This window comes from Oenanthe melanoleuca, chromosome 19 (genome assembly GCF_029582105.1).
Source record: "Oenanthe melanoleuca isolate GR-GAL-2019-014 chromosome 19, OMel1.0, whole genome shotgun sequence".
Lineage (NCBI taxonomy): Eukaryota > Metazoa > Chordata > Aves > Passeriformes > Muscicapidae > Oenanthe > Oenanthe melanoleuca.
The window spans coordinates 10,373,839-10,383,996 of record NC_079352.1 but is presented as its reverse complement, the minus strand read 5'-3'; the positions used below and the strand labels follow the sequence as shown (position 1 = coordinate 10,383,996).

The following is a 10,158-nucleotide window of genomic DNA, read 5'->3' as shown; positions in this document are numbered from 1 at the left end:
CTGCAGTCCCAGAGCTGCCACCTCAGCCCCTGCCCTCACCCAGCACCTGGGGCATCCACAGCCACGTGTCCCTCTGAGAAGGGGACACAGAAGGTGCAGAACATCCTCAAGGTGTGTGTGGTTGGTATAGTTTCCCCACCCCCAAAGAAGAAGCATCACTGAATCTTTGGCTTTTTTAAGGAAAATGTATTTTTGTGAAAATAGACTTTATTATAATAAAATTTGATATTAAATAAAAACATACCATACCACCACCACTCATGGCCGCTGTGCTGGCACCACTCACGGAGTTCATGAACTGCCCTGTTCAGAACAAGGAACTGGAACATGCAGAGAAAGAAACACGGGGAGGGACAGAAACCATGGCATACAAAACCCTCCCTGCTTGGACAGGGCTGTGTCTCAACTGCAGGAACACTTCATCTCCTACAAAAACAGTGCAAGCTGCCCAGCCCCAGCCCTGCTCTCAAACACTCTGGCTTGGCAGCAGCTTACAGACACAGCTGAACAGAACCGTGGAGAGAGGCAGACAGACAAATAAATAAATAAATAAATAGGTAGATAAATAAATCAATTGATAAATAAATCGATAAATAAATAATAAGGCGGAGTCCCCAGCCAGTGCGTGGTCCAGGTGAACCAGGCAGAGCAGCTGACAGCAGCCCACCCCACGCTGAAGCAGCGACCCCTGCTGGGCATCGCTCCCTCCTCGCTGGGGAGCCTCCTGCTGGAAGCTGACTGAGGCAGTGTGGGATGCTCCGAGGCACAGCTGCACGTATTTACAGGGTTACAGTACAAGTAAGAACTCACTCATCAGCCCAGAGACAGCGAAGGGGAGTCACGGGAACAGAAAAGTGCAAATTTTCTTTGCAGGAAGTGAAGGAGTTGACATGACCTCCTTTGGGGCAGAGAAATACCAGGGTGTGGAGTACAAGGGATTTCTCCTAAGGGGCTAGGGCTTTGCTGGGAAAAGCCAGTTAGCTAACTTACAGCCAGAATATAATCCTTAAATTAAAATATTTACAGGGAACTGAGGGCTGCATGGAGCAGGACATGCTGGATCCCAGAGCTGAGCCCTCATACCCCAGAGTCACTTTTTCCCCAAGGGCTCTCAGCTCCCACACCCTCCAGAGTTTTCTCTATTCAACACATACTTCTTCCCTATGAAAATAATCCACTTCTTGCAGAGGGCTTCTCCTGAACTCTCAGTCTCTGGGGCTCTGTGGCAGCCTGGATGGAATACACCCCTTGTTAGTTTTTCTTATTGGACCCAAGTTTTTTGAAGAGGTTTTTCCCTTTGAAAAAGAACCCTCTCTTCTTTTTACTCTGCCCAGGTGAATCACTGCAGGTGAGGAGGGCCAGTGATGCCTGCTCTGGACACTGCTCGCCTGGGACAAGGCAGGAAGGTGCTGGCAGAGGAGGAGATGGAGAGGAGTCACTCTGATCAACAGATCCATCTGGATTTAGCTGGGTGGGAAAGAGAGAAAACAAAAGACAAAAGCACAAGTTAGAGCTGCTGAAGGAGATCACACCAACACCAACCTCACCCAGAGAACCTGGCCTTCTCCCCTCTATGCAGGTGCAGTTCCACATAGGAAGTTTCAAAACTATTTAAATTTTGTAGCCACAACCCAGACCCTTCCTTAGCTAAGAATTCCTGAAACTCCTGAACTTAGGGCTAAGAACTAGACAGCACAAAAGATCTACTAAGGACATGGTGAAAGATGCTGCTCCACTGCTGAGTAAGTGAAGCAGCCTCTGAGAACATGGATGGAGAAGGTACTGATGAATCCATGGATGCCTCAGCCATGGAGCCTCTGGGATCCCAGCATGCTCTGGGACAGAACCCAGAACATTAACAAAACCAGATTTTTAAGAACAAGTACTCTGCAAGACCTCCAGAAGATCAAGGAGGCTGGCTAAGCTGTGAGGCTTCTCAACAGTGGCCATGGTAGGAAGAGGAACTGGGGTCCTGCAAAGCTGCTCAGCATGCAGCAGATCCAGAGGCAGGAGGGGCAGAAAGACAACTCTGGTGCTTTGCAGTGGCACTGATGGAACAGGACACAGAGAAGTCGGATCAAGTGGCACAAAGGAATGTTCCTGAGCCCCTGAGTGTTTGAGACCCACCAGTCTCAAAGAGTCCTGTTCCATCTGGAAAGGGCTTTTGGAAATCAGAACGTGCCCTAGTCCTGGGCTCAGTGTCCCCTTCAAAGCACTGAGAGGCCAGTTCCTAGTAGCAGCCTTCCTTCCCCATCTCCTCTCACTAGGCTTAGGTGTCCTGCCAGTGGAAATTACCAATCTGGCAGGTCAAATTATCCTAGCAGGCTGCAAAGTTCCTTAGGGAAGAGGCTCTGGGTTTCTGAGGCCTAGGAGAGCCTTAGTCTCAGTGCCTTCTCTTCCACACAGCTTTCACAAACCAGCAGCTTCCACACTCCAGCTGTACATCCTGTCTTGGCATTACTCACAACACAAGTGAGAGTGGCTGGAGCTGTGCCAGAAAAGAGTCCTCTGGACACTGGAACCTATCACCCTCAGCATGCCTCCCTGGGTCCCACTGAGTCCCTCACAGGTCTGCAGCAGCCACAGCCCCCAGAGGGAACCTGAGATAGTGACAGTGGCAGCAGGACCCTCTGCCTGAGGTGGAAGCACTCCTGAAGATCAGACTCCAGCCAGAAACTGTGTGAGGATCCTGGCTGCTCCTGGGCAGGACTGGATGTGCCTGGTCTCGTGCTGTGTCCAGGGCAGGCAGCTGAGGAAGGCAGAAGCAGAGCATTGCTTCCCTCACTCTAGCACAGTCATGCTCATGCCCTGTGGGGACTTTATTTAAAGTCTCTTGAAGTGGAAAGGCAGCTCTGCTCTGTCACCCTACTGCTGGTTCAGCACCCACCTCCTTTGGGACCAGGAGCACCCAGTGGCTGTGACCTCTCCTCCCCTCATGGCTGGAAGCTGAGCTAGTTTGGGCTGCTACAGGAGTGAAGCACTTTTGGCCCAGGATGTGCACAAACCTCTGCTCTGGGTCAGACTCAGCACTTACATGTACTCATGGAGACAGTCCTGAGTGGGCAGGAGCACACAGAGCTCTGTCTTGCAGTGAATTTGTGACCCCTCCCAACTCCACAAAGCTGAGAGTCAACTTCTACCTCACAGCAATCACTGAGCTGCACCAGTGCCATCAGACTCTCCCTCACCTGAACTACAGCACAGAGCTGGAACTCCTCCCTGCCTCTCTACCACAGTAACCAATCCCACCACTGACTTTTCCTGAGCTCACACTCTCAGCTCTCCTGAAAATGTTGCTTTCCAGGCACTCCTGCAACACTCCAGATGTGCAGCACTGTGCCCTAAGGCCAGCTGCTGCCCAGGACATGCCACAGGATGTCACATGTGCTGATGGATGGCCAGGCTGGCCCTTAGGTCTGCAAGGTCTCCTCCAGCCAATGCTGCAGCAGCAGCTGCAACCTCTGTCTATCCTGGCAGCTCTCTTGTGCAAAGAGCAGCACTTGGTGCTGATAAGCCCAGTGTCAGGCAGGTCTGAGGAGTCTGGGAGTAAACCCAAATAAATCCAGATGAACCACTTGCAGCCAGAAATGCAAGATTTATGGAGGCAAAGGTAAAAAGAAAGCCAGGCAAGGGCTAACTTAGAGCCCACTCTCTTATCTGGGAGCAAAAGAAAGAATCCCCAAGTTCTGCTCCAGAAACTATTTATGATTTGTGCAACATGGAATCCTTGGATAAAATGCCCAAAAGCACTGGGCTAGCACCAGAAGGGGCTCACACACAGGGAGTAATGTGGGAGGGATGTAAAGGACCCTGTGCAGCCAAAGCAGTGGAGGCTCTGTCCATGCACCACTGAAAAACACTTTTTGGGTAAAGGTTTCAGGACAGTTTCAGGACAGACCTGAAGTGGCCCCAACAGACAATTTCTCCTCTTCTCAGAGGCCTCTATGTGGCAGGAAAGCAAAGAACCAGCTCACAGATTAATGTGGTAAGAGAAAAATCATACTGAAATTGGGGGCTCTTCTCTAAGGAAAACAAAGGAAAAACAGCTTTGCCAAAATCTTCACATAAGATCACACAAGAGTGATGTCAGTTTTCAGGGGTGGTCTCAGTGCTCTCTCAGGTGTTATTGATTAGCTTCTGGAATTAATTTCTGGAAAACATTTGAAACTAAGCAAAACAAAGACTGCTCCCTCTGGCCCCCAAAACCAGGGGTCTCACCCACCCAGCCCCAGAACAATTATCCACACAAAGTTGGCTTTAGGGACTAAACATTACTATTTCTTTACATGGATGGTGGGCAGGGGTTTTTCAGGACTATTCTCAGGAAGGAGTAAAATCCAGAAGGAAAAACCCCCAGACTGAACAAGAAGTGTGCTCAGACTGAGGAGGATCTTGCAAAAGCCAAATGATGCTTTGGCTGTTGATGGGAACAGAAGGGCCAAGCTGAATTACAAAGCAGGTCCTTCCCAAACTTGAATATACAGCACAGTCCCATCCTGGTCCCCAAAACCACCAGATAATTGTTCCAACCAAATGCACTTCTGTGCTGAATGGTTTGCCTTTACCACAGAACCCAGCTGGCAGTGAAAGGTCTGACATCAGACCTGAAAGCTGGATTTGCCACCACAGCCCTAAAACCAGCCTGTCAAACTAAAAGCAAGAATAGGAGCTAACTCCAGATGTAGGAGCCTTTAAGGTGCTGGGCTGGGTGGGAGGTTGAAGGTCTCACACACTTACATGGTTGCTCTATGTATCATTCATATCTATCACTGCACTCTTCTCTTCCTCATTCTCTGAAGAAAAGAACCGTCCCGGGTGCATAACACAGGCAGAAATAAATACATGAAATCAATTAGAATCAAACACTTTCTGAAGGTGCTTTATAATCAGTCTTTGACAGAAACTGCATATTACTGATAGAAAAATATTCCATCAACAGGAACAGCGTTGATGCAGCTGCTCTGAGCTGGTAAGCCATGAGTGTTTTGGGCCCTTGCTGTGACCAGAACTTCTTGGATCCTTCTCTTTGTGCTGTTTTTGTCTGTTTATTCTAATCTGCAGATGTTGTCAGTTTGTAAGTTCAATTGCTTCATCTTTTCCATTGCCAGTGTTTTAAGATTTACTCAGAAATGACTAAAAATTATCCACCTTCTCCAGTTCAATTTGGAAATAAATTGTCCTTATTCTGCCTTTGGTATGGCAGGAGGGAGAAGGAAAGTGTGAAGAACAGGTAAGGTAAGAACATCACATCCAAGAAGTTACCAGTGATTTAAAAGTCATCCATGGAGAAGCTTCTGTTGCAACTGGAACAAGCTGTAACAGAGTTCAAAGCTCTGGCATGGCACACACACATCCCCCCTGAGGTGCCAGGGCTCAAGTTGGGACTGGGAATTTGTAGGGAGCCCACTCTGCTAACAGCAAATTGAACAAGCAAGATTCCCTTAACTCCGTGGGGTGAAAATGTTACAGGAATTTGGAAAGCCTCGGGCATGGCTGTATCACTGGGAGTGTTCGTTCTAGCTAGAGGATGGATATGGAACATGTCTGTTTTACAAGAGGTATTTCTTCTGCCTTTCCCCATGAGGTTTTCTGCCCACAGGCTGGGATGCTGTGATTGCTGTGACAGCCAAAACCACCACGGGGTCAGGTTCTGTCTTCTCAGGAATCATGAAAAACACTTAAATGCAGTTAATTAATACCAGTTTGGCTCTGAGTAGGGTAAATATACTACTTTTAACAGGGGGGAAATGTGCCCTTCCTGTTTGGAAGTTGTTTATGCAGGTCTGGATTGCAAAGCACAAGCAGGAGGAATGCTGGGGGTGCTGAGCCAGAATCCCCTGGAACAGGTGTCCAGGAGAAGCAGGGAGGCAGCAGGACAGGAGCCAGGCTGGCACGACGCAGAAGCAGCCAAAGCACAGTTATGCCTAAAGAGTTCAAGCTGATTCTCACTGAAATAAAGTCGGTTTAATCATCATTATCTGAATTTTACAGTCCCCAAATTACAGACAGAAGAACAGTTCACAGATCAGGAGAGTACCAAAAGTACCAAACCAAAGAGGTTCCTGCTCTGTGCACCCAGAAGTCAGAGCCAGTGTTAAGGGGAGGCTCCTTTGGGTCTCAGGCACAGAGAACTAGAGACAAATGGAAAGGTTTGAAGGGTAGGCAAGCCTGAAATGTGTCTATTTTATATGGGTTGTTTTTAATACACCTGAAAAGCACTTCTGTTCAAAAAAATGTCATGAAACATAGGAAAAGAGATTCCAACCTTCAGCATGCAGGGATATGTGGGCAAAAGTGCTGTCCAGGCAATCAGTCACCCACTTAACTCAGCAGCAGAGAGGAAAGTGGGTTTGGCTTTGGGTAACCTTGTCTGCCACTTGCAGGTGTGAAGGGTTTGCAAACTCCCCCTGATCCCTTGGAGGATCCAGGCTGGGGCTGGAATAACAATTCCTGGAATCTGAAACAGGCCCTGTGGCTGCTGGTTGATGCCAGAGGGAAGGGGAAGATCTGCCCTAAATTACACCTAGAATTCCACCTTTATTTTACTGGTTGAGGTCTCCTTTGGCACCCTCTGTTTCAACAGATGAATAATTTGGTAAGAGTAAACAAAGAACCCCACTCTGCATTCTTGTTAATCCCCAGAGAGGTTAGACTTGGGTGACCCCAGGGCTCTTAAACCCTGACAGTAACAGCTGACTAACCTGTGATTCCCCAGAAAAGACCAATATCCTCAACAGGGAAATATTAGGGCCCCAGAGAGCTGCTGAGGTCAGCAGATGATCCAACAAACTGCCCATTACTGGAGCCAGGCTGCTCTGCCCGAGAAGGCATCAAGGCTGGACTGCAAATCCTGTACCCACAAAGCCTGGAATGCCTGGAAGCAAGGGAAGGGGCTGAGGTGAAGGTAGACCAGGCAGCATTTGAAGAAAGAGATGGATACAGAGAAGAGGAAGCGCTGAGCATGAAAAAAGGCCAAGAAATGCTGCAGAGAGCAGGAAAGCTGAGGTGGCACCAGCAGGGAGTTCAACAGAGCAGGATTCAGGGATTCAGGGCAACTTACTTCTCTAAGGATGACTCAAAACCAACCTGCTCTGACTCATGTGGGTCTGGCACCACATGGCAGTGCCAACAACCTCCCAAGACTGACTGAAGGTTGAGCCCATGTGAGCTGGGACCAAGCTGGGTCCCTCCTGCCTCCCATTCCACAGTGAGGCAGCACAGGAGGCCCAGGAATGACAAAGGAGCTGCTACACTTTTAGCCTCAGCTCCTGACATGACCCCAATCTCCCACTTAAGCCTTTATTCCAAGAGTCTCAGCAACACAATGCAAGGGGTTAATTTAACCTTTGAATCCCTTGACTCAGGGGGATGCTTTTGAAACTGTAGGATCCATTCCCCAGATCTGTTTCATAAACTCTTCAGTGTGTTTTGAACTTCTGCAGAAGCAACTCAGCCTGGATTAAGATATATCTAACTTGGGGTGGATGGAAGAACATTGGTGTTTGGGTGTTGCAAATTCCAGAACTCTTTGGCATAGATACAATCATATTTAAGGAATTTCATGTGCCTGGGGAGCTGGTTGAACTTTCCTTCCAGTACAATGTTCCCACTGACCTTTCAGTGGATCTGAACAATTTGCTGGTTGGATTTGAATGCTAATTGCCCACCAGACCACACTGAAGCCCCAGCAGGTGTTGTTTTGTGCCACTTTCTGCACTACAAGTAAGTCTTTGGGAAGTGCTCCCAGCACTCCCTTGGGATGAAGGTGCTGCATGCAGTAAGTTCAGTGATCCCATGGGTGCTGCATGCCATGCAGTGCCCAGGCTCCAGACACATTCCAGTCTGGATGGCAGTGCCATGCAGTGGCACATCTCACCTGGCTCTCAGCACTCAGCAGAGGAGCTTCTTTATCTTTTGAGTGGAATTCCTCGGCCATGTCTCCATCCAAAGGGACAGCTTCCAGGAAGTTGGATGGTACAAGCCCTCTCTGTTGGTTCAGCTCTCCCTGCAAGATCAACAATCAATTCTCACATCAGCTTTCCTGGAGAAATAAATAACAACTCAAGGTGCAGTGCCCTGCAGAGAAGGTTGGGCTGTGGGCTGAGACAAGTCCAGAACACACCCACATAGGGAAGATCCTCAGAAAATTCCACAACCCATGTTCTTGCTTAATTGTGGAACAATTCAGAGCACAGAAACATAGAAGAGAGTAAAGGAAGAAGAGATGACAGCAAGTTGTGACAAAGGTGATTCCTACAACCTCAGAACCTCCACTACCATACTGGAATAAGACTGTGCCACAGGTGCCCTAGAGGCCTTTGATTTGCCCTGGTATTTATTGATGTCTTTAAAGAATGAGGTAGTACTGCTACAATGTCCTGTAGGCATTGCATCCATGATCACAGAGGCTCAGAGCTGCACTACTGTATTCCTACGAATATGTATCCAATTCAACAGAAGGCAACTGGGTGAGACAAAACCCACCCCAGCAATGCTGTTTGTCAATATAAATACAATAACAGTATAAACACTAACAGTATAAAAGGACAGTATTTTATAACAATATAAAAGGATCAAACAAAACATTCCCAGTGATGCCCTCAGACTTAATCTGAAGCTCAGCCTCAAGTCTGATGTGTGAAGGCACACTGTTTCCCTGCAGGAAGAGGTGGATGATCCAAGGGCCAAGGCTCAAGTTTGGCACACAGCTGGAGGACAGGCACAGCCCCAGGAATGTGTCTGCTTATTTGGATCACCATTCCAGTCTCTGGCCCAAGGGTCTGAGTGCCTGGTGAGATGGTAGCTCTCAGCAGGTGCTGGTTCAGCTGGTGTGTATATGGGAAAATTCAGGCAAGACTTTGGGAAACCTGCAGGCAACTGATGCAAAAAGATAAACTTGTAACTACTGGGACATTTAAAGGCCATGGAGATGCTCCCAGGGCTGGAGCCCCTCTGCTCTGAAGCCAGGCTGGGATACCTCGGGCTGTTCACCTGGAGGAGAAAAGGTTCCAGGGAGAGCTCAGAGCCCCTTCCAGTGCCTGAAGGGGCTCCAGGAGAGCTGGAGAGGAACTCTGCACAAGGGACAGAGAAACCGGACAAGGGACAATGGTCCTTCTCACTATAGCAGGGCAGGGATGGATGGGTTATTGGGAAGGAATTGTTCCCTGTGAGAGTGGCCCTGGCACAGGGTGCTCAGGAAACTGTGGCTGCCCCTGGATTCCTGGAGGTATCCAAGGCCAGGCTGGATAGGGTTGGAGCAGCCTGGGAGAGTGGAAGGTGTCCCTGCCCATGGAAGGGGGTGGAACAGGATGAGCTTTAAGGTCCCTTCCCCAAACTATTCCAAGATTCTGTAATATTGGATTTACAGCAGAAGGAATGAGCATCCGAAACAGGCTGCCCTGCACTAAGTAGAGAGGGTTTATTTTTTTTCCCAAAAGCAGGATACTTTGTTGCCTGATTTCTGCTTCCCTACCACACCATGATCTCCGACCATTTCCACAGGACCTTCCCAAGCCCTGCACTTACATAGTAGAATCCATCATCATCCATGGACCCAAAGACAGTGATAACATCCCCGGCACTGAAGGTCAGTTCAGCCTGCAAAGAGCCAGAGAACAGAGGTCACAGGAGAAGCACTGCCTGCAATTTCTCACCAGGAACACATGCTCCCCTTGACTTCTTGCCCAGTCTCACTCCAAGGAAGTGAGCCCACTGTGTTTAGTCTTGCAGGACCAAGATGCAGGAGGGAAACTGAAGTGGGTAACTCTGGAATTCACTGCTAGGAAAGCATTACATAAATTAAGAAAAGAGCAAAGCCCATTTTTAAACCAAATTTGATAAGGTTTCAAAATATACCTACCTGCTCTGGAAAGGTGCACTGAGGACAAGTTCAGCAAGCACCAGAAATATCTCAATTTCTTGAAATATAATTACAAATCCTGTTTCCTTGGATGAGCCTGTTCTGTATGCAGCATTTAGGGATTAGTCACTAGCAGGAATGCATACAACCAGGGAAGTTTAACCTGGACACTGAACAGAAGCAGAGCACACAGTGACCCTTCACTGTCACACCCTCTGTCCTGTCAGACACCGCAGCACATGCTCCATGAGGCACAAGGGTACAGAAAAAGGGGTCACCAGTCTCTTTTAATGGAAAAA

At 48.5% G+C, this 10,158-nt stretch overlaps 1 protein-coding gene across 3 annotated transcripts in view; it reads right to left on the bottom strand.

Annotated features, from left to right (window-relative positions):
• Positions 1-10,158, bottom strand: part of TSPOAP1 (TSPO associated protein 1) — a 66,779-nt gene continuing 56,621 nt past the window's right edge. For 2 of the 3 annotated variants that reach the window (XM_056506568.1, XM_056506569.1), the window contains exons 24-26: positions 9,526-9,597; positions 7,877-8,005; positions 1-1,467 (exon numbers count right to left, since the gene is read on the bottom strand). In XM_056506568.1, coding sequence (XP_056362543.1) covers positions 1,252-1,467; positions 7,877-8,005; positions 9,526-9,597 — 417 coding nt within the window. In that variant the 3' untranslated portion in view covers positions 1-1,251. Of the gene's footprint in view, positions 1,468-4,737; positions 4,794-7,876; positions 8,006-9,525; positions 9,598-10,158 lie in introns of all 3 variants that reach the window. The other variant, XM_056506566.1, reaches the window with a different exon arrangement.